The sequence below is a fragment of the Equus caballus genome, chromosome 2, assembly GCF_041296265.1.
Source record: "Equus caballus isolate H_3958 breed thoroughbred chromosome 2, TB-T2T, whole genome shotgun sequence".
Taxonomy (NCBI): domain Eukaryota; kingdom Metazoa; phylum Chordata; class Mammalia; order Perissodactyla; family Equidae; genus Equus; species Equus caballus.
Genome location: NC_091685.1, coordinates 81140713 through 81163452, shown reverse-complemented (window position 1 = coordinate 81163452; position 22740 = coordinate 81140713). Strand labels below are relative to the sequence as shown.

General features: G+C 37.7%; 1 protein-coding gene and 1 long non-coding RNA gene across 14 annotated transcripts in view; one reads left to right on the top strand and one right to left on the bottom strand.

Annotated features, from left to right (window-relative positions):
• The window catches only part of RAPGEF2 (Rap guanine nucleotide exchange factor 2), a 244967-nt gene that overhangs the window by 83399 nt on the left and 138828 nt on the right, over window positions 1-22740 (top strand). For all 13 annotated transcript variants that reach the window (XM_014737927.3, XM_070261427.1, XM_014737932.3 and 10 more), the window contains exons 3-4: window positions 1215-1271; window positions 21402-21485. In XM_014737927.3, the coding sequence (XP_014593413.1) occupies window positions 1215-1271; window positions 21402-21485 (141 nt within the window). The remainder of the gene's footprint in view (window positions 1-1214; window positions 1272-21401; window positions 21486-22740) is intronic.
• The window catches only part of LOC111772532 (uncharacterized), a 63531-nt gene that overhangs the window by 40473 nt on the left and 318 nt on the right, over window positions 1-22740 (bottom strand). The window contains exon 2 of the long non-coding RNA XR_002806453.2: window positions 20190-20295. This is a non-coding gene — a long non-coding RNA (uncharacterized lncRNA). The remainder of the gene's footprint in view (window positions 1-20189; window positions 20296-22740) is intronic.

Genomic DNA, 22740 nt, shown 5'->3' with positions numbered 1-22740 from the left:
TTAACGCTGCCTCCTGGAGTTGAATGGCTTTCAGTTGGAATGTTTCGAGTTAGGGATTGAGAGGATGAGGAGGACCGCTCAAGTAGGATAAGGAAAAAGAGTACCCAAGTGAAAAATCAAGAGTATGTAGTGTTTATTGGATTTAGCAAACTGAGGAAAGATGGATGTGGGTTGATTTCAGTGTTTCACAGATCGGAGACCACTAGCCCCATTCACCAAAATGGAGGTGCTGTTGAAATAATTACTTTTATAACTAGCTTTTTCAATTTGCTAGTTCCTTCGAGAAGAAGGAATAGTTATTCTCTTTTTTGCATTTCTGTATTTTTGGGAAATTTTACTTGGGCTTAATATAATAGGATGCTTCTTAAAGATGCTGATTTAGAGGTAATTTTGAATATTTAAACATTTATTCATGTTTTCCATAATTTCCATAATTTTTTCCTTGGGGATGAATCAGCTAAAATAAATCTTTAAGTTGTAAAGCCTCTATTTAGTCATTAGTCATAAAAATACTGAGTTAATAAAAGCCTGCTTTTGTCTGAAATTCCATACGTTTTTTTTTTTTGGTTGGGGGAGATTAGCCCTGAGCTAACTGTTGCCAATCCTCCTCTTTTTGTTGAGGAAGCCTGGCCCTGAGCTAACATCCGTGCCCATCTTCCTCTGCTTTATACGTGGGATGCCTACCACAGCATGGCTTGCCAAGCGGTGCCATGTCTGCACCTGGGATCCGAACCAGCAAACCCCGGGCTGCCAAAGCGAAACATGTACACTTAACGGCTGGGCCACCGGGCCGGCCCCTTAAATTCCATACTTTTAGGTAATGTTGATGTTGAGCTGTGAAAGACGTTATCACTTTTTAAATTAATAGGTATTTCTAACTTTTAGGTTTCCTCTCCTTTTCTGTTTACCTTGGAGAACATTAATTTGTCCACATGTCATTTACCAAGTATAAAAGATACAATTTTGTTCCCTATAAAATAAAGATGATGAAGTTGACATCTAACAAAAGTTTTCTTTTCTAGCATTTCTTTACCAGACTTTATTTTATTTTGTTAATCTAGGGACCAAAAATATTCATCTTGAGGCTAAGAAATGATTGTGACAAGCTATATAAAGTAATCTTAACTTTCTAGACTATATGGCTCATTTATGTTTCTAAGCTATTAGTATGTTTTTTCATGACAAATGTTGAATTTGTCTTTGTTCTTTTACAGGCTAATGTGTGAAACTGTGAGATATGAAAGACATGAAGCAAACGAAGTTTTGTACTAGTAGGTGTTTCCTTTCTCTTCGTACAATGTGTGTAAATGCAGTGGCTAAATACTTTCTTTAGTATCGAAGAAGTATTAGTAACAGCTTGCTAAGTCAGCATTAACTTATTTTTGCATTAACTTATTTTTCATAGTTTAGAAATGTGAAACATTTCAACTATTTCCTGTTATAAAGTAAAAGTTTACAGTCCTTTGCTGATAAGTTCACATCTGTATCTATATATTTCTCACATGTGGCTCAGAAATATTATTTCACATTATGGAGTATTTTGATTTTTTTTTGTCATTATGAAATAAGAAATAGTGCATAATCTTTCCACTGGAGCAAAATATACCCACAGCCACACCAGAAGAGATACAAAGATAGCGTATATGTCATATTTTAGCTTATAATTCTTTCAGAAACAGGAAAATAAGCTGTCCACTTCTCTTTGGGCATAGTTCCGTCTTTAAATAATATTGATATAGTTTTCTAAGTATGTAACATTCCTTGAAAAAATGACAATTTTTTCAAGAATGTGATAAACATACAGTAGATAAATATTGGTATATTAAGGATATATAAACTATGATTTACTAGACATATTATTTTGTTAATAATGTTTGTCATGACTGACGTTCTGTTGACTTTCTTTCCTGGTTTTCAAAGCACTTATTAAATAATTACAACTTGCCATGAATATTATAGGGACTATTTATTGAAATAAATAAAATACAGCTTCTGCCCTTAAGGAAGCTGTAATCTCTTGAGGGAGGTGGATGGACAATAAAGGAAAACAACAACAACAAAAACTAACCAACCAAAAGAACTGAGACTATAGATACCTGCTAAGGGCTGAAGAACTGCCGGGGAAGGCTGGAGGGGAATGGGGAGAGTCTCGGAGAAGTGGCCCTTTGAACCAGGTCTCAGAAGTATGTCCAGTGATCTAGAGAGACTTTCTTGGGAGAAGGAACAGTATGTACAGGGACACAGAGAGGCAAAGGGGCCTGGCCTGATGTTTTGAACATCGTGGCAAGTTTAGTGCGACTGGCTTGCAGTGTGGATCAGGGTAATGAATAGAGAAGAGGCATGCTGCAGTCACACTTGTTTGTGAATGTGTTGTTTAAAAAAGTCGGTCTTGATTCTTTAGGCAACTGGAAATGAGTTTTTTTTGTAAATAACATTTTATTATGGAAAATTACAAATGCTCACAGTATTAGAGACAATAGTATAACAAACCCCCACGTATTCATTATCCAACATTGTCAACTGATGGCCAATTGTGTTTCATCTCTTACTGCCCTCTCCTCCCTCTCAGTGGATTACTTTGGAGTAAATCCAGACATATCAGTTCATCCATAATTATTTTGATATGGATCTTTATCTTTAAGAGTGAAGACTTAAAAAAACTTAACCATGTTATCATTAAAGTTAAAAAATAATTTTTTAATATCACTAAAATATTCAGATTTCTTTGTCCCAAACTTTTTTTTTTTTTTTTACAGTTTCTTTGAATTAAGATCTGAATAAGGTCCATCCATTTTGACTGGTTGATATCTTTTTTTTTTTAAAGATTGGCACTTGAACTAACATCTGTTGCCAATCTTTTTTTTCCTTATTCTTCTTTCCCAAAGCCGCCCAGTACATAGTTGTACATTTTCGTTGTAGTTCCTTCTGGTTGTGCTATGTGGGACATGGCCACAGCATGGCCTGATGAGTGGTGCCATGTTTGCGCCCAGGATCCAAACGGGCAAAACCCTGGGCTGCCAAAGTGGAGCATGTGAACTTAACCACTTGGCCCTGGGGCCAGCCCTGATATCCTTCTTAAGTCTCTTTTAATCTGTAGCTTGATGGCCACTTTTCAAGCAGCAAAATGACGTGACCAACCCCACTCATCCCCTCAAAATAATCTGTGCCTGTATGAAAATATGAAGGGTAGATTAGATTGAATGGATAGGCAAGTGGATAGCTAGGGACAATTGCAGTAATCTGAGGTGCTAATACTTGAATAGAGGCGAAGACAGAAGGATTCGGGGAGTCAAGGATGGATTTTACAAGAAGATACAGGTGGATATGATCTAGGATGATTCCTAGGTTGTAGCTGTGAAACTATGACACCTAGGAGCGGTTTGGCAGGCAACTGTAAATATCCATCTAACCTTAAAAGAACATCTATGAAATACAGAATAACAGTAAATAACCAAATCATAATTGATAATAAGAAAACTAACACCAGGGGCAAATGCCCTTAACATATTTATTCTTGAAGACATTAAGATGTAAATAACTTAGAATATTTGTTTCTTTTAGGAGCAATTAAAAGCTATCAGTGGAATGGCTGTACAAATATCAGAGTTGGAAATCTCTGATGAATATTACTGACATTTATTGAAGCAGTCTAGTGTCAGTAAGCGTCAACTTTCTATTATTTTGTCCTTCACCCTCAAAACAGGTTTTGGTAGTGTTGGTGATGAAGTAATAGCAAACATTTGACAAGTGTTTCCTATGTCCCACGTACTCTAATAAGTGCTTAAGATGCATTAATTACTCCTAATAGCTGTCTTGCAAGGTAGATACTATTATCACCCCAATTTTACACATGAGGGAACGGAGGCTTTGAGAGGAAAAAGAACTTGCCCAAGGTCTCACTGCTCAAAGTGGGATGTGGATTTGAGCCCAGACATTGTGATTCTGCAGCCTTAGCTCTTACCCTCCTCACCAGCCTCGTTCATGCCACCATCATATCATAACAAATGATAACGTGCGGCTGGCCCCAAAGCCAAGTTCACGTGCTCCGCTTCAGGGGCCCTGATCCTGGTTCAGATCCTGGGCATGGACATTGCACCGCTCGTCAGGCCATGCTGAGGCAGCGTCCCACATAGCACAACCAGAGGTGCTCACAACTAGTGTATACAACTATGTACCTTGGGGCTTTGGGAAGGAGAAGAAGAGAGAGAGGGAAAAAAAAAAGAAGATTGGCAACAGATGTTAGCTCAGGTGCCAATCTTAAAAAAAAAAAAAAAGCAAAAAAATGATAATGCTTGTGCACAGGTTGGGATCTGCTGCTGGCCTCCACAAGGGTGGCAACTGAAACCCATCAACAGTTCTGCCTACATTATCCTGACTCCCTAACTATTATTTATTGTTCATTTAAATTGAGGTAGAATACAATGTCTTTAAATTTCCTTTTTTTTTTTTTAAGTCAGTTTAGGCAGTGAATGTGAGCTATGCTGATAATGCAAAGCCATATCTTACGTAACCCTAAATTGAATGCATTTAGGCTAGAGTTTGTAGCTATAGCTGATTGTAGCAATTGCTCATTTTTGACCAGTTAGAATTAGGTGACAGTGCTAGTAAGCAATGAAAAATCTGTGGATATTCAGTAGATCATGATTTCATAAGACCAAAAATTCAGATACTAATTGTAGATTCACTTAATCAGATTCTTAGTATTTGGTCAATCTTGTGGTGAAGGGTAATTAAAGCATTTTCTTCTGTGATCCTTGAACAGACATGCTTCTGCTCTTACCAATTTGTGTAAGTGCAATTTTGAAAATTAAAGAACACTTGTATTTGTGCTGTATATAAATCTGTGATAACTTAATAACACCACCCCTCTTTTTGGGTCCTGTTGTTATTACCTCATGAGGGAGATGACTTGTTTATTCTTGTTCTCCCTTGAGCTTAAAGAACATAGTATAGTCAGAATATCAAAGACTTTCACACTTTGGTTTTATGACTAAGAGATGAGTATTTTCCTTATTACGTTTGTGTGTTGGTGACTTCTGAGTCTATGGTTCTAATAATTTCACCAGGTAAATATAATACTCTTTTGATCCACATCTGTACCTCATTTTTCTCATCTATAAAATGAAAAGAATAATAATAGTACTTACTCTGTAGCGTTGGTATGAGGATAAGATGTACTATTATGTATAAAGTACTTAGTGCGGTGCATACATAATAAGTGCACAGAAATGTTAGCTGCTGCCGTCATGATCATTGTCATTGTTGTTTTGATAATTTGCATTGTGGTCTCCCCGTTTCTTCAGCTGCTTTAAACTTTTGTTAGGAAGGAATTAGATAGCGGTGCTCTAACTCCCACTGTGGTGTTGTCTCAACGTAAACCAACAGAATAATAAAATGCCATTTTAAATTGTATTGAGATTAGGGAGAAAGTTGTGGTCCTGATAAAATCGAATTTTAAAAAAATTTAGAATTGCTCATTTAGAATCTAAGTTGTATTTGCATTAGAAAGTTAGATAAAATGAGTTGAACTTTACACAGTGCACAAGAATGTCAGGTAATTTCTGCCTTCCTTTCATTTGTTATCTACTATAGGCTAGGTAGTTTGCTGGCTTCGGAATACTAAGGTGGACGATATAAATTTCTAACCCGAGGGACTTAATTTAGAGATAACTTTAAGAATTTAATCTGAAATGACATAAACAAGTATGTCTATTCAGTTTAGTATTTTTTTAATAGCCAGCCATATATAGTTGTATTTAAAGTGCTAAAAACCTTTGGATCAGAAATTCAACCATTAAAAGAATTTTTTAAGTGTGCATACACACACATACCCACACTGTAAATGCATGTAACTCTGTCCCCTCGATGCCCGTTTTCCACATACATGTTTGACTGAATGCTTTGGTTTCCAAGAGAGTTTTCATAGCAGTTTGTTAAGGGGTTTATCTCTCCTTGTTGCAGGAAAGGAAATTGTTCCTCCGTAAACAGAGCTGCATTGAGGCTTATTGAGTCTTTTAAAGCATTTTCATTTAAATCTGTAAATGTGCAATTTAGACCTTCAAGCCTCAGCTGTGCACTCATTGCTTTTAGTAGTCTCTTCACTTGTTGACTTGGTTTCCTGTTTTCACTGCAGCTGTCCCAACCGTCACTGCTCTGCAAGGCGACCAGCCCACTGCTGTCCCTTTATGCTCTCCCCTTCCTCCTCTAGCCAGCTTTGCCTCAAGCTTGACTTTTCTTCTCAGATTCCACAGTTTGTCTGTAGCTGCCTTTGCGTCTGGTCTCACTCTCCCCTCCAGGAGGAAGAGGTGTCCTTTGTCCTGCACAATGTGGTTATTCCTGTTCTCACCTGTGTTGTGGACCGCTCCTCCTGCCTCCTGTCCTGCAGACTGTCTTCCATCCTTAAGAACGTTCTTCTTTCACACTTTGGCCCATATCCAGTTATTGTACTACCTTTTCCTTCCGATGTGGCCGAGCTCTCATTTTATTTTACCCTACAGTCTTGTTTTTAAATTATTACAAAAGAACTCATCTAATACCTGGGTTGCAATTTAGTTCTTTTTTTTTTTTTTACCCTGAAAAACAAAATACTTCAAATCTGCTTTCCTTTGTTCCCCAGCAAGATGTAACCACAGATGTATCCTCCTTGTCCACGTTTCCATAATTTTACTATACTTGTATGTGTGTGTAAAGAAAACAGTGAAACCGAGGGTTTTCACTTATTTGAAAGAATGATATCTTTAAGGGTTAGCCTTTGCATAGAACTGTAGTACCAGAATGTTCAACCACCAAGCCTGGCATGTTATGATGTACTCATGTGCTGTGTGTAAGTATGAAAATTCCAATACACCCCCCCCCATACTTAAGAAGATTGTGCATATGGTGATACTTTAAAGCTGTTTTGCAATGTTGTTATTTTTATATTTACTATTAGTCTTTAAATGAAAATGTCTTATTTTTGTGGTGAATAGAAGTTAAATAAAAACATTAAAAAACTTATTTAGTCTGTAAACTCCATCAGGGCAGGGACTCCATGTTTCAAGTTTATATTTGCCATGCCTAGCACAGAAATTTGCATTTAGTCTCTTCTTTGTTGTTATTTTTTGAATTTATTTCAAAGGAAGATGCTCCTTTGATAGATTGGCAGATAATGGTCTAATTTCATAATAAAACAGCTGACTGCACATTAGGTGTTAGATTCTTGGTATCAATTTTCTATAAAACTACTTAGTGAATAAAAACCTCTGAACTCCTCTTAGATATAGCTGTTTAAAGTAATGTGTAAGTCAATAAATAAGGCTTACTGCATCTGCTTTCTGCTAAGTGCAGGTTTGGGGTGCTGTCCACTGGCAGTGTGGTTGCAGTCACTCGAGACCCCTGCTTAGTGAGGATGGGCACATGTGGCTTTGAATTGGACTCAAGTTACTTTAACATTTCTGAGCACCAATTTTCTCTAGAAGAGGAACAGGTTTGTTGTGAAAATGAAATTGTAGTACGTAACTCTAAAAGACACAGATTTGTAAATTAATTTCATGACCCGTTGGTGGTTTTCAAAAGAGTCAATTTTTTGGATTTGGCCACTCTTTTTAAATTTGATGAATTGTTCCTTGAGCCCTTGGATAAATCCCTCCGCCCTCAGTATAGCTGAATCATTGGCTGATGTAGTGTAACAAATACATAATCTGCATTGACATTTTTTCTTTCATTCAAAAAAAAATTTATTGAATAACTTCATAGCTCCCAAGGCATCCCTGTTTATTTCATTTTTAAAATGAATTTTATAAATTTAAGAATGACTGCATGAATGAGGCTGCAGAATTTTTTACTTTACTGGTTCTTTAGCAGTTTATGTTGTTCACTCTGCTAGTTAAGTGAACTATCATGATTTAAAAAAATGAATGTCCACTATATCCTCTATATTTTCAAATAGTAATATTTGTCCAAAATAAAAATATTTTCAAAATAAATATTTCAATATATTTCAAAATAAAATATTTTTAAAATAAAGCTGAAATATCCTTAATGTTTTCCTCAGTTTTCAGAGTTCTTATTGATGTTACTGACTTATCCTATTTGTTGGTTCCAGGCCCTTGTAATGGAGTTGCTGTTGATTGGAGAATAAGGATTTTCTGAAAAACATAATGTTAAAATGGTGCTTTTTTTCTTCAGGATTTTTAACTATAGAAGTGAAGTAACTTCCTTATAATTTAGAGCTTTTAGGAAATAGAAAAACGTTATCCCCTACTTTTTAAATGTGTTGTTTTCATAAGTGTGAGAATTTATATATAATTTATATATTTATATGTAATTGAATATTATGAAGTATATTTTTATAATAAAATATTGCTGTTCTGTAAGTCAAAAGTATAAATACCAAAACCTTTAACTCTTGGTAGAGCTCTTTCTAAAATATGTTCTGTACTTTATGTCTTAGTAAAAATGGTGCGCACAGTGTACTTTTCTTTTGACTAGGTATTGTTAGGGTTGCTTACGAGGCTGTGTTGCATTAATTTATCTAGTGAGCTTACTTTGTGCCATTGGCCATACAAAACGAAATAATACATATTTTGTCTTTGAGCTTATAGCTTAGAGCCCCAGCAGAGGAGCAAACAAGTTCAAATAATTATTAAACTTTATGATAAAACCAGTAACAGAAGTAATGTATTTGTGAAAAAGATTAAAATCATTGTGTATCTGAAAAGCCATCTGCATATTGGAAGGTGGCCATTGTTAGAACTTTTTTAAAGCCGTGGAACAATTTGTTCATAGGACATCCTACTCAGCTCAGTGGGAGTGGCTGTTATGGTTGAAACAGGGCTGGGTAGTGTGCAGTCCCAAGGGGCTCACCAGTATGTGTTGAAAACCTCTGGGGGCCGGCCCAGTGGCGTTGTGGTTACATTTGCATGCTCCACTTTGGTGGCCCTGGGTTTGCGGGTTTGGATCCTGGTCGCAAACCTATATACCACTCATTAAGCCATGCCATGGGTGGAGTCCCACATACAAAATAGAGGAAGATTGGCACAGATGTTAGCTCAGGGACAATCTTCCTCACCAAAAAAAAAAAAGAAAAAGAAAAAAAGAAAACCTCTGATCTGAACTGCTGGACTCCAGTGAAAGGATAAAGCATAACTTGTTGTAAATAAGGTTATTTTCACTTTGGTTTTTGGCATAATCATATATTTGAGAGTACAAGTCTAAGCTGGTCAGAAGAGTGGAAGAACAGTAGAGGGGAGCAAAAACGAGGCCCTGAACTTCAGCAAAGGGCTTGGATTAAGAGAGTCTTCTGAGAGGAACCAACAGAGTGTGCTAGTAGGTTGTGGAGAGGGAGAAACGGGAAGACTTCTCTTTTCTGGTTTTAGCCTTTGGTTGGATGATGTTGCTGAGACAGTGGATACAGGAAAAGCTACAGGTGTTTTCTAGTTTTAATCACTGGTGGCTGGCCCTCTGGGATTCCTTGCTAGTTGTCTCTGCTTTTGTTTTATTTACCTTTCTGGTTTTTTAGCTCAAGATGTGAAGCCATTAGCCCTAGGTTGTAAGAATCCTGTTTCCATTTCTCCTCGATGCCAACAGCTTTGTTGTTTGAATATGGGATAATGTCCTGGGTAGTCTAATGCAATCTTTCTTTCTAAACTACCCTCAAAATTGTTGTTGGTGGTGCATGTGGTCTCAGTTGTACCTCACCCCTCTCTGATTGCTGTGTCACCACCTCTTCCTTGAATGGGTTTCCTAACCACTGTTTCTGGACATTTCACCAGTGCTCCTATCACCCATTCTTATTTGCCATGCAATTGCCATCCATTTGCTTCTCTGTGTTCAATAGCCTTGTTAATGCTGCCCGTATAAAGCATTGTAGAGGTGCTTCTTTACTCCTCTGGGTCACTTCTGGCTTGTGCTAATGCCGTATTTCACTTGAGCTGCTCAGGTGGGAGGAATCCCTTCTTGTAGCCCTGATGCCCTCCTCGTGCCATATTTTATCAGGATCATCTTGGAAAGCACTAACTTCTTCTCCCAAATTGTTTGGATTTTGCATGGGTACCATTCTTTCAGTTCTGTTTGTCCTCCCCCTCCCCCTAACACGCATACACATGAAGACTTAGACGTCTGTGTTTACGGCTTGTGGCTGGCAGGAGGCCTGGTTTGAGCTGAATGTCATGCTAGCTCAGTACTCTGCCCACAGGCGTCTCCCCGACCCCTGCCACTCCTGGTTTGTTAACAAGTCTTTCCTCAGTCCTCCTTGCTTTCATTACCATAAGCAATCTTTTTGGCTGATTGCGATCCACATCGAATTAGCAGCTGAGTAAAGTAGCTTTTTCACGTTACTTTTTTGCCCCCTAATAATCGTGTTTGCTGATTTAATCAGTTTTCTTTTGATTTATTAGGTTATTATTCTTTCAGCACGCTTTGTCAAGTGCAACTTGATCATTGTATTAGCTTCCTGCTTTATTAATAGGGACTGTGGAGCTGTGCACACAGCTCTTTCATGTGGGGACATCGCCACCTTGTGGATTTCTAGGATATTCCTATGGAAGTTCTTTAAGTCTCGCTTCATTTTTCCAGTTACTGGTAAATTGAAACTTATATCTTTGACTTTCAGACACTTTATTACCTTAATCTGAGTTAGTGTCTATTCAGTTATTAATTCATTCATTAAGAAAATATCTGAGTGCCAATCAAGCATTATGTAGTGTATATATTGGGGGTACTGATGAGTTAGAGGAGTTTAAAAGCTAATGGGGAAGACTCCTAAAATAAATAATTATGACCCTCCCACAGCTGCTTAATGGGAGCATGTACAAAGTGTTCTGGGAACCCAGGAGGAAAATGACTCACTTTGTTTGGAAGACACTAAAACACTTCTCAGAGGAACTGGTAGCTAACCTAGATTTCAAAGGATGAGTAGTAAATGTACTAGGTAAAAGGTACTATTCAGAACCTAGAATAGCAGGTTTGTTTGAAGGCCCTGAGGCATAGGTAGGAAAAAACTGTAGTATGGCTGAATAGGGTGAAGTTTGCAGTATAGGATATGTTGGGGTTAGGAAAGAAAGGAAAGTTGTAGGTTGACCCTTTCAGAGATGGTTATAATAGAAGGAAAGAGATGAAGAAAACTAGTGTTTTTAAATGTGGCTGTTATGCAAGGTACTGCATATATACTGTTTTATTAAATCAAAGTATTGTTGTGAAGAAGGTATTGATATCCTCATTTTACTGTTGAGGAACTAGAATCTCAGAATTTGATTCCACCAGGATCACATGGCTAGTATGAAAGAAAGTAGGTTCCAAGACCTTTGCTCTTTGCATGGCAACATAGTGCTTCCTTCATGTGCTACGCCAAGGGGTTTGGGCTTTCTGCTGTTAAGGAACCATGGGTTATAAGCAGAGCATGTCAAGATCTGATTTGCCTGAGCAAATGATAACTGAAATATTGCCCAGTTTCTACTAGGTGCAGCACACAGTTCCTGCCTAAAAGGAGGTTCAGTGTAGTTGGAGGAAGATAGCTAGATACTTTAGGAATAAGAAATCAAAAGAGAAAAACATAAGATAGAGTAAAATTAGATAAGTATTTTGGAGTTTGGAAAACAGTGAGTGAGAAGATTTATTAAAGAAGTAGGGTTTGAGCCATTCCTTTAAGGTCCCATGTGATTTAGAAGGTGGAGAGAGGGAGACATCTTGGACAGATGGGCAGAGTTGGGAAGGAACAGACAGGAGAGCAGCCTGTCAGCAGTGGTGGGTTTGTGTTGAGGAGCAGAAGGAAATAAGATGGGAAAAGAGTGGGACCAGATTTTATTTTTGCCTCTTTCCCTTTATTCGAAGTCTAAACTTGCCATTCTGGCTTGGACTTGGAATAATGTGCAATAGGGACCATAATTTTGATGGCTTCAGAGGTCTCCTATCTGATTATACTGGAAGGTGAATTGATCGCTTTGTGATGGTCTATTTATATTTTCTTTGTTTGCTTTGTTTTGTGTGGCTTTATTCGTTTCCTCCCTGTTGATGAAAACCAAAAATGGGAGCCTTTCAGAGTACCTTGTCTTACACCTGGCTTTTGTGGTTTTCATTGTGTCGATTGTAGAATGGGATGTATTAGAATCAAATCAATTGTCCATTGCAGTTCTTAGCTCAGTATAAAAATTGTAGATCTTTTCTAAATGTCCGTTTTGGCTGATCAGAGAGACTTGCAAAGTACCACTTTGCTATATGTCCCTCTTTAATCTTTGGGTTTCTCTTTTGCACCCATTACTTGTGGTATAAGACTAAGGATGTTTGGAAATGCTCTGTCAGATTTATTCCAAGATTCAGCTTTTGCCATTAGCTCATAATTTTAACCCTTACTCATAAAATTAAAATAAAACTGGTGAATACACCACATGCAACTTAATTGCGTGGATGTTGATAGAATTGTAGGGTTTTTCTCTTGCCATTTCTTCCTGTTGGGGTTTGACATTGAGGCAGATTTTCTCAAAATTTTTCAAAGTTGACAAACCCCATGCATAAGAATTACCTGGGATATTTGTCTAAAAGGCCCTGTGATGGACCTCCCACCTAATGATCAGACTGGGGGATTGGGTGAAATAGATAGAGCCTGGAAACATGCATTTTTAATGAGTATCCCAGGTGATTCATATGCATATTCAAGCTTGGGAACCACTGGACAGAATAAAATCTCAGTATTATTAGTCCTAGGTAATAGTAGTAGTGGTAGTAATAATAATAATAATAGTCAAACTCCTGTTAGCCAGCTTCATTGCCAGTGTTGTCTGCAAGCAAGATCTTGGATTCAGTTTGCTAACCCCTTAAATGTAGAAGAGTTTGATGCTGCTACTGCCAAGTACTGTTCTTAGAATTTCTTCATCTTTTCTTCTGAGGTGACAGTCATCACTCGGTTCATGTAAAAGTGCTGTGAAGCCTCATGGGTAACGTCTGCACTGTGAGAAGGGAGTGTTTGCAGAACTTGAAGGGAAGCAGGTTGTACCCTATGCTGAAACACTGCCTTCGTGAGGCATAGCCATAAGTGAAAAAAGTAAGCACGGGTAGTCCAGTGATTTCTAATAAAGTCTGGAGAATTTTCTGGATGATTAAGACTAAGTAACAGATTTTGTGGTGGCATCTCACAGCAAGGAATTTTCAGAACAGAAACCAAACATGAGGTCCAGGGCCAGGGGGCGGGGGGCAGGGTTGGTGGGAAGAAGGAGGAGAGGAGGGTCTTTCTAGTTTATAGCTATTTCTAGAACGTCTTTAAGATTTACTGTTTTTGTATTCTTAGTTCTAATGTGCTTACTTTTATAAAACCTGAATCTTTAAAAGAGATAACTCAGTAATAAAGAAATTATGATGATCTTATTTGGTTTGGCAGGTAGTAAATGTTCACTAAATTCAATGTGATTGTTGATTGAATGATCATTCTCTGCAAATGCCAACTCAAGCAAATGTAGCTCTTGAGAGTTAACATTTGAATTTTTTGGAGAAGGTACAGAAATAGCCCATCTGTCAGGTAAACGAAATTATAAGTGGGAGATATTGAGAGGACCAGTTTCTTATTGTCACCTCCTTCATCTTTTCCAAGCCTTGGCTGACATGTAGAGGTAAGCTAATTATGGGCTAATCAGTGGGTATTCAGGGTACCAGAATATTTACTGTCACAGTATTTTATCATTGGTCACCTACTACTTCATGTATGTTTTATGATCAGTGCCAGGAAAGCTGAGTTTACAAACTTTGTATTTATGTTTTCCATAGTAATTTTGCTTTCAGAATGGACAGTTATGGAATAACTGAGAAGTCAATGAACATTACATTTCTTTTTTCTTCTTTTTTTTTTGAGGAAGATTATCCCTGAGCTAACTGCTGCCAATCCTCCTCTTTTTGCTGAGGAAGACTGGCCCTGAGCTAACATCCATGCCCATCTTCCTCTACTTTATATGTGGGATGCCTACCACAGCATGGCTTTGCCAAGCGGTGCCATGTCTGTACCCAGGATCCAAACCAGTGAACCCTGGGCCACCGAAGTGCAACATGCGAACTTAACTGCTGTGCCACTGGGCCAGCCCCTGAATATTACATTTCTTTATGTCACAGTTAAGCTAAACCATGGTGACATTGATTGCACATTTCTTTTCCCCCTGAGGAAGATTCACCTTGAGCTAACATCCATTGCCAATCTTCCTCCTTTTTTCTTTTTTTCATGTGGGTCGCCACCACAGCATGGCTGCTAACAGACGAGTGGTGTGGGTCCATGCCCGAGAACTGAACCTGGGCTGCTAAAGCAGAGCGCTGTGAACTTAACCACTAGGCCACAGGGGCTGGCCCCTGATTGGACTTTTTAACATGATAAAAAACTATAGAATAATTATTATTTGCATTTAATGAGCATCATTCATTTAATTCTCGCAGCAGTTCTACTAACTTGCCCAAGGCCATGGCAATCTACCTTAATTTCCTATTTTTCTAGCTTTTATTTCCTTGACCAACCTTTTGGTGGTAAAGGGAACATTTTAAAAGCAGATTAAGTTTCCAAAATAATTTCTTTGTTTGATCTTTATTTTTAATGTTTTATTTCTTGTTATTACAAAAGCTTTAAACTATTCTTATCTCTGGCAGAACAAATTTTTGCTTGATATAAGTCAGAATTTAGTAATAATGCTGTCACCTTATGTTAAAAAAAAGACAAGTGAGCTTTCTTCCCTAAATGGTAAATGATTGTTGATTATAAAAGCTAATGATTAAAAACTGGGGAGAAAAGGGTAGAAATTATTTTTGGAGATATTTTGCATTTTCATTTGAGAAATCATTTTACTTTTATGGTTTCATTGGAACTAAACTCTTATTTGACAATATTTCCCTTTGTTTTCTTGAGGCATTGCTGTTGAGGACTACGTAGTTTTGAAATTGGTAAAGAATGGACTTGGGGAAAACAGTGATCAGCTGCTGATTTACTTTGGAAGCAAGTAGCAAAAGGAGAATGATTAGGTGATAGTGATTGGCATTTTAAGTAACTAAATTATTCAGAATTGTAAGTAGAATTTAGTGTCCTTTAAAAACGTTTGGAATCCGTTTACCAAGGGGGAAAAAATGACTTGGCAGAGATTTCCAAAGACTTCCTTGCAACACACTTGTGATTCATTGGGATATGAGGAAAAGGTAGCAGGCAGCTTCCATGTTGAACTGTTAAAAGAAATGGGTGTGCTCTGTATTTCCTCTCTGCCCCTCCCACTGGCTAGAATGTGGATATGGTGCTGAGATTTGGAGCTGCTGCCTCAGAACATGAGATGGAAGCTGCCAGTGGAGGATGACTGAGCCACACAATAGAAAGAGCCTGGGTGTGGATACCATTGAGCCACCATATCAGCCTTGGGGTCCTGGTGCTAAGACTGTTATTATGTGTGTGAGAAAGAAGTGAACTTCCTCCTTGGTTAAGCCGTTGCTGTGTTTTGCATTTTGTTTTAATAGTAACTGAGCCTGTATCCTCACTAATATATTTGGTAAACTTGGCTCTATAAAATAAAATTACTTACACGTGGCAAGAAGCACAGTAAACAAAGGCAAAGCATAAGCAACAAACTGAGGAAAAAGGTATTCATAGCCCATGTTTTCAAAAGGCTAATTTTTAATAAAGTGCTTCTAGGTAAGAAAAAGTCCCAAGTAGAAAATTGGCTAAAAATTATGAACTGATTTCACAGACAAAGAAATAGATATGGGTCATGAACATAAGAAAAAAGATGCTTTTATGATAATAACAAAAAGAAATGAAAAATAAAATTACACTAAATACCACTTTCATCCAAGCCAATTGGCGAAAACCCAAAGGATTGATAAAAAGCCTCAATGATAGATGCCTTATGCTTACCTATGGCTTGCCCCTCACCCATGCTGCATCAGCCACACCTCACTGGCCTGTTGCAAGACAGTGTCAGCCTGTGCTCTTTGCACTTGTGCCTGGATCCTCCCTGCCTTTTGCCTGGAATGCTGATCCCTTAGGGATCCCTTTGGCTAACTCATCTCCTTTAATCAAATGTGCTCTTCTCAGTGAGACTTGTCCTGATCACCCATTTAAAACTGTAACACACTACTCATTTTCTATCCTACAGTAATTTTTTCTCCAGAGCACTGACTTATAGTTTACCAATTTATTGTTTTTATTGTTTATTATCTGTATTGTCCAACTGGAATATAAGCTCCATGAAGGCAGGGAGCTGTTTTTGCCCCATTGAGTATGACGTTGGCTGGTCATATATGGCCTTTATTATGTTGTAATTTCCTTCTATCCCCATTTTGTTAAGAGTTTTTTTTTTTTTTAATCATAAATGGCTGTTGGATCTTGTCAAATGCTTGCTCTGCATCTATTGAGATGATCATGTAGTTTTTATTCCTCATTTTGTTACTGTGGTGTATTACATTGATTTGCAGATATTGAACCATCCCTGTGTCTCTGTTTTAAATTCCACTTGATCATGGTGTAAGATCTTTTTGATATATTGCTGTGTTTGGGTTGCCAATATTTTGTGGAGGATTTTTGCATCTATGTTCATCAGCAATATTGGCCTGCAGTTTTCCTTTTTTATGCTGTCCTTGTCAGGCTTTGGTATCAGAGTGATGTTAGCCTCGTAGAATGTGTTAGGAAGTATTCTGTCTTCCCTAATTTTTTGGAATAGCTTAAGAAGAATTGGTGTTAAATACTATTTGAACGTTTGGTAGAATTCACCAGGGAAGCCATTTGGTCCTGAACTTTTATTTTTTTGGATGTTTTTGATTAGTGTTTCAATCTCTTTACTTGTGATGGGTCTAATTGAGATGGTCTGTTTCTTCTTGATTCAGCTTTGGGAGGTTGTAAGAGTCTAAGAATTTATCCATTTCCTATAGATTGTCCAATTTGTTGACATATAGCTTTTCATAGTGTTCTGTTATAATCATTTGTGTTTCTGTGGCATCCATTGTAATTTCTCCTCTTTTATTTCTAACTTTATCTGAGCGTTCTCTCTTTTTTCCTTTTTAAGTCTGGCCAGGGGTTTGCCAATTTTGTTTATCTTCTCAAAGAGCCAGCTCTTTGTTTCATTGATCCTTCCTATTGCATTTTTGTTTCTACTGTCTTTTTTGCATTTATTTCTACTCTGATTTTTATTATTTCCCTCCTCTGCTGACTTTGGGCTTTGTTCTTCTTTTTCTCATTCAGTTAGGTGTAGTTTGAGTTAGCTTATTTGGGATTTTTCTTGTTTGTTATGGTGAGCCTGTATTGCATTGCAATGAATTTCCTTCTTAGTACTGCTTTTGCTGCATCCCATGTGAATTGGTATGGTACATTTTCATTTGTCTCCAGATATTTTTTTATTTCTCCTTTAATTTCTTCAGTGATCCTTTGTTTGTTCAGTAGCATGCTGTTTAGTGTCCACATCTTTGTCCCTTTCTCAGGTTTTTTTCTTGTAGTTAATTTCTAGTTCCATAGCAATGTGGTCAGAAAAGGTGCTTGTTATTATTTCAATCTTCTTAAAGTTATTGAGGCTTTCCTTATTTCTCAACATATGGTCTATCCTTGAGAGTGTTCCAGGCATGCTTGAGAAGAATGTGTATTTTGCTGTTTTGGGATGAAGTGTTCTCTATATATCTCTTAAGTCCAACTGGTCTATCTTTTCATTTAATTCCACTGTTTGCTTGTTCACTTTCTGTCTGGATGATCTATCCATTGATGTGAGTGGAGTGTTTAGGTCCCCTTCTATTATTGTGTTGTTAATGTCTCCTTTCAGGTTTGTTAATATTTACTTTGTGTACTTGGTGCTCCTGTGTTGGGTGCATAGATATTAATAAGTGTTATGTCTTTTTGGAGGAGTGTCCCTTTGATGATTATACACTGCCCCTCTTTGTCTCTCTTTACCTGTCTTATCTTGAAATCTACTGTCTGCTCTAAGTATTTCAACACCTGCTTTCTTTTGTTTGCCATTAGCTTAGAGTATCGTTTTCTATCCTTACACTCTGAGCCTGTGTTTGTCATTGGAGTTGAGATGTGTTTCCTGGAGCCAGCATGTTGTTGGGTCTTCTTTAATCCATCTCACCACTCTGTCTTTTTCTTGGAGAATTCAATCCATTTACATTTAGAGTGATTATTGATGTAGGAGGGCTTACTGCTGCCATTTTATTGCTCGTTTTCCATTTCTCCTGCATTTCCTTTGTCTCTCATCACGTGTATTTCAAACTACCAATTTGATTAGGTAGTTTTTTATGCTGTGTTTCTTAGTTTTCTTATTATTTGTGTCTCTGTTAGTGATTATGCTGAGGTTTCTATGCAAAATCTTGTAGATGAGATAGTCCATTTTCTGATGACGTCTTGGTTCCTTAGACTATGCTGATTCAATCTCTTTCCTCTTCTCCTCCTAAGTTGTTTCTGTCACATCTTATTCCATTTTGGGTTGTGAGTTGGTGGTTAAAATGGCAAGATTATCTTTGTTTTTGGTGTTTTCCTTCACTTTATCTTTAATGTTATACTTGAGTATTTGCTAACCTGTTCTGATGGATAGCTATAATTTTCTGTTTTTGTCTACCTATTTATCTTCTTACTCAGGGCTTTGTAGCCTCTCTCTTCTGTTTTTTATGGTACGAAGGCCTTCTTGACGATTTCTTGTAGGGGGCTCTTGTGGCGATGAACTCCCTTAGCTTTTGTTTATATGGGAAAGTTTTTATTTCTCTGTCATATCTGAAGGATATTTTTGTAGGCTAGAGTATTCTTGGCTGAGTGTTTTTGTCTTTCAAGCATTTGAATATATCATTACACTCTCTCCTAGCCTGTAAGGTTTCTGCTGAGAAATCTGCTGAAAGGCTAATAGGGGTTCCCTTGTAAGTTATTTTCTTCTGCCTTGCTGCCCTTAGTATGTTTTCTTTGTCATTGACTTTTGCCAGCTTCACTACTATATGTCTTGCAGTAGACCTTTTTACATTGACATCTTTAGGATATCTGGTGGCCTCTTTCACATGAATTTCCAGCTTCTTCCCCAAATTTGGAAGCTCTCTGCTATTATTTCTTTGAACAAGCTCTCTGCTCCATTCTCCTTCTCTTCTCCCTCTGGAATAGCTATAATCCTTATGTTGCATTTCCTAATTGAGTTGGATATTTCTTGGAGACTTCCTTCATTTCTTTTTAGTCTTAGTTCTTCCTCCTCCTCCATCTGAAGCATTTCTATATTTCTGTCCTCAATGTTGCTGATTTGTTCCTCCATGCTATCAGCTCTGCTATTCAGGGAATCTATATTCTGCTTTATCTCTTCCATTGTGTTTTTCATATCCAATATTTCTTTTTTTCTGTCTTCTTTTTTAAAGATTGGCACCTGAGCTAACAACTGTGGCCAATCTTTTTTTTTTTCCTGCTTTATCTCTCCAAATCCCCCCTAGTACATAGTTGTATATCTTAGTTGCAGGTCCTTCTAGTTGTGGCATATGGGATGCCGCCTCAGTGTGGCCTGATGAGCGGTGCCATGTCTGCGCCCAGGATCCGAACCAGCGAAACCCTGGGCTGCTGCAGCGGAGCATGTGAACGTAACCACTTGGCCATGGGGCCAGCCCCTATCCAATATTTCTGATTGGTTCTTCTTTATGATTTCAATCTCTTTTGTGAAGTAGCTCCTGAAATCATTGAACTATCTATCTGCATTCTCTTTTAACTCCTTGCGTTTTTTAATGATAGCTATTTTGAATTCTCTGTCATTTAGGTTATACATTTCTATTTTCATGATTGATTTCTGGATACTTGTCATTTTCCTTCTGGTCCAGAGATTTCATATATTTTTTCATACTGCTAGATGGTGTGGATTTGTGCTTCTGCATTGTGGTAGTATTTGATTGCTTCTTCCACCTGTTGCCACTGGGTGGGACTCAAGAGCTGCATGTTCTGAGCCTGCTGCAATCCACGGGACAGCTCCCAGGTGCTGGGCTGGCGTGCTGGGTGGGGTGGGGAGGGATGCTTTATTTTTCTTGCATGATCTCAGGGCATTCTCACTCTGCCTTTGCTGTCTGCTCTCCTGGGATGTTGGCTTGATGAAGACACCCCCATGATAGCTAGTCACCCCTGTGAGGGGCTTTTCCCTCAGCTGTGAGGAATCTCAGAGATCTATGGCGTTACTGCAGAGGACTGCCACTCCCTTCCTGCTTTCCCCCCCGTAGGACATTCACAATCCCTGGGTTGCTGTCCGTCAGGAAGAAAAGAATCATTCTCTTACCTCATTCCAGTTTCTTGTGAGTGTGGGGGGTGGCTTCAGCTCCTCCACTTTCCAACATATGGCTGCTTGGGTCTCTCAGACGTCTTTTGTGTTGTGCAGATGTCCTCTGTTGGAATATGAATGGCCTTTTGATTGTATCTTTGAGAGGAGAACCCACTCCACCATGATGCTGATGTCACTCCCTCACAGGACAGTTGAAGTGATAGAAAATGATTCGTAAACTGTAAAGCACTAAATTGATACCAGTTGTCCCTTTACTATATCGGTCCTTGTTTAATTTAATTCTAGGGATATTTTTTTGTTATTGTTGTTTCCTGAAGTATCCTAAACACCTGGAAGCCCTTGTCATAAAATTGTTACTCATTTGTTAAGTAGATATAACAAACTATCTTAGTAAGGCTGTGGGGAAGCAGGTAAGCAAAGAAGTTGCTAACCACCTGTGGAGAACAATTTTAGAATATTTATCAAAATTAGGTATATGTACCCTTTGACTCAACAGTTGCACTTCTAGTTACTAGTTACAGTTATTATTGTACATACAGATTACTCTGCCGTTTTTATTTTTTTTAAGTAATTGCGTATTATTACAAACAATTGAAATGAGTGGCTGTAGGGAGTTGCTCAAGTCAAATATGGCACGTCTGGAAGATGTCTTCCAATGAAAAGATCTCTAAGAGTTGTTTCAAAGGAAAGAACACTGTAGAGTGTGCTGTCTTTTCTGTAAAAAGAAAAAAAGATGGTGGAGGGAATAAGAATATATGTCTATTTCTGTGTGCATGAAGAAATTTTGAAAGAATATCCAACAAGTGTGGTACAGAAATGTGAGAGCTTGGTAGACAGGGGAATAGGTTGGGAAGACTGAGTTTCACTATTTAGCTCTTTATGTTTTTTTGTTTTATGAAGCAAGGAAAAATGTTTTAGTTCAAAAAAATTAAACTAAAAAAGAAACTTGGAATGCTAAGTGCTATAGCTTTAAAGAACATTTAAAACAAATATACTGATAAATAGCTTCAGCTTATTTGAGGGGTAAAAAGTAATTTAAAAAAGAATTACAATAGTCAAATAATGGTATTTTATGTACATGTTTTGTGCTATTTCATTGTTCTTCATGATTCTAAAAATAACATGGGTATTGTACTTTGTGCTATATTATGTTTTGATTTCTTTTTTGGTTGTAGATAATCATCTGATTCTATTGTTTTTTCTTTTCAGTCCTGATGATATTGGGACCTGCTGGTATATCCTCCTCTCTGGTTCCGTGTTCATTAAGGAATCCATGTTTCTTCCAAGAAGCAGGTATTGTATAGACATTCTGTAGGAGATTAGCCATGAACCTTGAAATTCTTTTTCAGAATTCTTTTCTCTTCCTATTTCCTCCTCCACTGACACAAAGCAAGGCAGTACCTTGGGATGTTGATACATAAATCTTTAAGGAAGGACTGTTTTATATTGTAAACATTGTTCAATCTTCTTAACAAACAGCAAGAACAAAAGATATGCCAGTGACATGTTTATTTGTTACATGAACATGTTAGCTTATTTAGGGCACTTTTGTCCCTAGGGAGTAGAATCTGCCTCTTTAACAGGCGATCTCATAATCATCTAAAGAGATGCAAAGAAAGTTCATTGAGACCACATGGAATTAGAAATGGAAAGCCAGGAACCACTGTTAACTTTTCTGCCTCTCAGGACCATATGGTCTCTCATCTTTGCATCTGTCTGTGGACTGGCTTCCCACTCTCTAATGCTATTAATTTCTTTCTCCCTGTGATTTTGGCTTGTATATGCCGACTGTTGAGTTATGACCTTATATCCCTCATGTTTACACAATTTGACTGCAGTGCCTGTGTCTTTTTTTTGGATTCTTCAGGCTACGATCTGATTGTCTATGCTAGGGGCAGATGTGTACCTAGGTCCAATCAGCTGTGGCCAAAGAGGGTTAGGGCCCATCTGTTACATACATGGCTACCTATGTTCGGGTTCCCGGAGGGTGTCAGCTACTAAGTTGCAGTAGTTATTTGTTCCCCGAATTGTGTATTTTTCACAATTAAGTATTTTTATTTTGACTAAAGATTTTTTAAAAATTTTAACTAATTTAATATCTTTATTTAAAATTACTAAATAAATATTTTATGTAAATGGACTAAGTTTATTAAAATGTAGTGATCTTCTCCCCCCCACCTTTTATAATCTGTCTCATAAAAATATTAAAATATATTCTTAATAAATAATTCTGAATGGGTCAGGGACATATTAAGAATCTATTTTAAAGATGTGAATACATTTTTATAAAAAGTCAGTCAGTGAGACAGGAGAGGTAATTTATACTGTAGAGACTGATTGACCTGGGTGTGGGAAAAAAGGTTTTGGGATGGGCCTTTGGCAGCCAGAATGGGTAGTGAAGGAGTGCCAGAGCACATTGCATCTAGTGAAAAACAATCTCTGGTGCCATTCTCATGCCTCTTTGCCCTTCTGCTTCCCTGAGATCAGACTGGCAGGCAGTATTTTCTTAGGCAAATGGCCCCATGAGGGAGGGAAGCTCTATTGCCTA